Source organism: Limulus polyphemus, unplaced genomic scaffold (genome assembly GCF_000517525.1).
Source record: "Limulus polyphemus unplaced genomic scaffold, Limulus_polyphemus-2.1.2 Scaffold8644, whole genome shotgun sequence".
Lineage (NCBI taxonomy): Eukaryota > Metazoa > Arthropoda > Merostomata > Xiphosura > Limulidae > Limulus > Limulus polyphemus.
In genome coordinates, this window is record NW_013674254.1 from 10,572 (window position 1) to 15,012 (window position 4,441).

The following is a 4,441-nucleotide window of genomic DNA, read 5'->3' on the forward strand; positions in this document are numbered from 1 at the left end:
TTTTAATTAACTTTTTACACAATTTGATATGGTTAATTTTAAATTAACTTTTTATACAATTTGATATGGTTAATTTTAAATTAACTTTTTACACAATTTGATATGGTTAATTTTAAATTAACTTTTTACACAATTTGATATGGTTAATTTTAAATTAACTTTTTACACAATTTGATATGGTTAATTTTAAATTAACTTTTTATACAATTTAATATGATTAATTTTAAATTAACTATTTTATACAATTTGATATGGTTAATTTTAAATTAACTTTTTACACAATTTGATATGGTTAATTTTAAATTAACTTTTTACACAATTTGATATGGTTAATTTTAAATTAACTTTTTACACAATTTGATATGGTCAATTTTAAATTAATTTTTTATACAATTTGATATGGTTAATTTTAAATTAACTTTTTACGTAATTTGATGTGGGAAAAAAAATTCCATCCATTAAATATGCTTTAAATATTATTATGACACATTTTTTTAAGCACAGAAACATAGACACTGTCCATTAGTAACAGCAATAAAAATTTCTTGTTTGAAATGTCTTGATGCAATTTTCTTTGCCAATGTTTACTGTTAAAGTCAATATGAAACTTCACAATGTTGAAAGAAATATTTGATTAATATACACATCATACATTATAACGCACCCAACTTAATTTTCATTTAAAGAACAATAAACTGCTTAAAATTGTATTACAAAAAATGTTAATGTAATGTTCAGTTTTTGTACCAAACAGTTTATTTATTTGTTAGATGAATTTTTACCAATTCTCTATAAAAGTTTTTTGAAATAAACATGAAAGTTTTATTTATCTCTTTGTTTTTACAATAAGCTTGCAGAAGAGGTCTAATACTTAATGAATAAAGAATAATGCTTGTATAAAACTCACACACTTAAAGCTAAATAATTACCATGGATTACAATGCACGACTTTTCTTGTCACTCATACTAGCATTTGAATAACTTAATGCACAGTTTGTTTTACATATCTGGGATACAGGCTGTCAGTAATTTGGGGGAAAAGTCTGAGGTCTTATAACATTAAAAACTTCGTTTTGATATCTGCAGTGGGTACAGCACAAATAGCCCATTACGTAGCTTTGTGCTTAATAAACAAACAAAATCAATAAATGAGGCATATACATTTTTTTCTATTGCTGCAGCTTGAAAGTTAAAAATAATTAATTAAGAATATGTATACATATGCTCTACATTATGCTTTGAAAATAATATACATTTCTATATAAAAAAACTTCATACTGTACAGTATCTTGTGTTTTATAAAGCCACAATTTATCTTGTTTATCTAATATACTAGAAGTTTCCATAATAGCAATTCAAGTACGTTGAAGCTATTTTAATAAAACAGCTATTAACACAAACAATAATGGATTTATCAAAGAGATACTTTAAAACTAAAATTTAAGTGTCCAAAATCAGTCTTATTATACACATTATATATTTACTCTACACACAAGTTGAGTTTTAACACATATGTGGGAAGATACACTGTGAAAAAAATAACATCATGGATTAAAACTAGTCAAGGTTTCATGCAGCTGTTTGAGAATCCAGCCCACAAGAACACCTAAATTTTTTGATCGACAAGAACAACAGCTCTAATGGCCACATTACAAATGTTGGTGGAGAAGTGTCAGTGACTCTATGTGCAGCACAGATAGTTTTTCTGTTTCTGTGGTTTTGGTGCACCTAAACGTTATTAATTGAAAGCACCATTCCATATTTAATATCTGTGATACAGTAAATAAATTTCTGTGATACAGTAAAAACTTACTTCTGCTTCTTTTACTGCTGTGTTTTCCTATACAAATGAAATGGGTTTTTGAAATATAGTATCGACATTACACAACATGCAAACTTCCACGACATTTCATCTGTTTGTCAATAATAAAATAAGATTTGTTCATGTTTTAAAGAAGAGTGTTTCCTATGGTAGGATTGAACCTGCAATACTCTGTATATTACACTCTGACCTTAACCATGAGGCTACACTTCAGGTTGTATAAAAGGCATGTTTCTAATGATGGACCTTACCAGCTGCATGCTTTGTCTGGAGAGAAAGTGAAAAGTTAGCCCATGCTAAAAACAAATTGGGCAGTAGCAAGTACACACTAAGCATATTATATTATTGACTAATCTAGGATTTGACAGACAGTAGCCAAAACCAGAAAGATTGAATGCACAGTTCATATAGCAGTGTATGATCTATGCATGTGTGTGAAAAATGTCAAGTTATAAAAAGACTCTACACATATAAAGTGGAAATATCAGACACAATCCAAGTTAGAAGAAACGGCTGGGGCAACCTTGGCTAACACCAAGCAAGTAGGCACATATAAAGTGGAAATATCAGACACAATTCAAGTTAGAAGAAACGGCTGGGGCAACCTTGGCTAACACCAAGCAAGTAGGTACATATAAAGTGGAAATATCAGACACAATTCAAGTTAGAAGAAACAGCTGGGGCAACCTTGGCTAACACCAAGCAAGTAGGCACATATAAAGTGGAAATATCAGACACAATTCAAGTTAGAAGAAACGGCTGGGGCAACCTTGGCTAACAGCAAGCAAGTAGGCACAACTGTAAAAGCTTTGTAGACTACGGTTGCCTCAATTGTTTCTTCTAACTTGGCTTGTGTCTGATATATCAACTTTACATGGCTGGGCTCTGTTTATAAATTAACATTTTATCACACTGACAATGTTATAGATTTAATAGACACAAGCACGCTTGTGCTATGTAATACTGTGCTTTTTCCAATTTCAACAGTAGAACCAAACTAAAGCAGAAAGTATTTGAATGTCATCAGAAGTTAGTGTGCATTTGAAAATGCCTCTCTGCTAATAAAGATATACTTAGATCAAAACAAAATATTTTATGATTTCTTATTTTATTATGTTTTGCTGCAGTAATGAGTTTGGATTAACTTCTTTAAAATATCAAGACTATAGAAAAATCTTGTTTCAAACGGTCTCAGTATTAATGACAATATGCTGAATAATTTTGTTGAGGTATAAAAAACTTTCAAGGCTTCAGTCTTACCTGGATGTCCAAGTAGTGTTTCAACGATTTGAGATATTTGAATGTTTCCAGTTGAGTCTCAAGCTGAGCAGCACATTGAGAAAACTCTCTATTCATCTGTGATAACATGCATATCTGTCTCTAGATTTAAGAAAAACCATTATTAATAGAAATATGTAAGTGTTGACTAGTAACGCTAGTGGGTTTGTGTACCCTGTAAGTACTGACTAGTAGTACTAGTGGGTTTATGTACCATGTAAATACTGACTAGTGAAACTAGTGGGTTTATGTACCCTTTAATTACTAACTAGTAATACTAGTGAGTTCATGTACCCTGTAAGTACTGACTAGTAAAACTAATGGGTCTATGTACCCTGTAAGTACTGACTAGTAATACTAGAGAGTTTATGTACCCTGTAAGTACTGACTTAGTAGAATTAGTGGGTTTATATACCCTGTAAGTACTGACTAGTAGAACTACTGGGTTTATGTACCCTGTAAGTACTGACTAGATACACTAGTGGTTTTATGTACCCTTTAATTACTGACTAGTAGCACCAGTGGGTTTATGTACCCTCCAAGTACTCTGTACCCTGTAAGTATTGACAAGTAGAACTAGCAGGTTTATGAACCCTGTAAGTACTGACAAGTAACACTAGTGGGTTTATATACCCTGTAAGTACTGACTAGTAGTACTAGTGGGTTTATGTACCATGTAAATACTGACTAGAAGAACTAGTGGGTTTATGTACCCTGCAAGTACTGACTAGTAGTACTAGTGGGTTTATGTACCATGTAAATACTGACTAGAAGAACTAGTGGGTTTATGTACCCTGCAAGTACTGACTAGTAGTACTAGTGGGTTTATGTACCATGTAAATACTGACTACTAGAACCAGTAGGTTTATGTACCCTTTAATAACTGACTAGTAATACTAGCGAGTTTATGTACCCTGTAAGTACTGACTAGTAAAACTAGTGGGTTTATGTACCCTGTAAGTACTGACTAGTAGCACTAGTGGATTTATGTACCCTGTAAGTACTGACTAGATACACTAGTGGTTTTATATATCCTGTAAGTACTGACTAGTAGAACTAGTGGGTTTATGTACCCTGTAAGTACTGACTTGTAGCACTAGTGGATTTATGTACCCTGTAAGTACTGACTTGTAGCACTAGTGGATTTATGTACCCTTTAATAACTGGCTAGTAATACTAGTGAGTTTATGTACCCTGTAAGTACTGACTAGATACACTAGTGGTTTTATATATCCTGTAAGTACTGACTAGTAGAACTAGTGGGTTTATGTACCCTGCAAGTACTGACTAGTAGTACTAGTGGGTTTATGTACCATGTAAATACTGACTAGAAGAACTAGT

The 4,441-nt window shown here is 31.7% G+C and overlaps 1 protein-coding gene across 1 annotated transcript in view; it reads right to left on the bottom strand.

Annotated features, from left to right (window-relative positions):
- Window positions 1-4,441, bottom strand: part of LOC111083222 (HAUS augmin-like complex subunit 8) — a gene marked incomplete at its 5' end in the record, with an annotated part of 21,054 nt that overhangs the window by 8,043 nt on the left and 8,570 nt on the right. Inside the window, one exon of the mRNA XM_022379574.1 lies at window positions 3,083-3,202. Within this exon, the coding sequence (XP_022235282.1) occupies window positions 3,083-3,202 (120 nt within the window). The remainder of the gene's footprint in view (window positions 1-3,082; window positions 3,203-4,441) is intronic.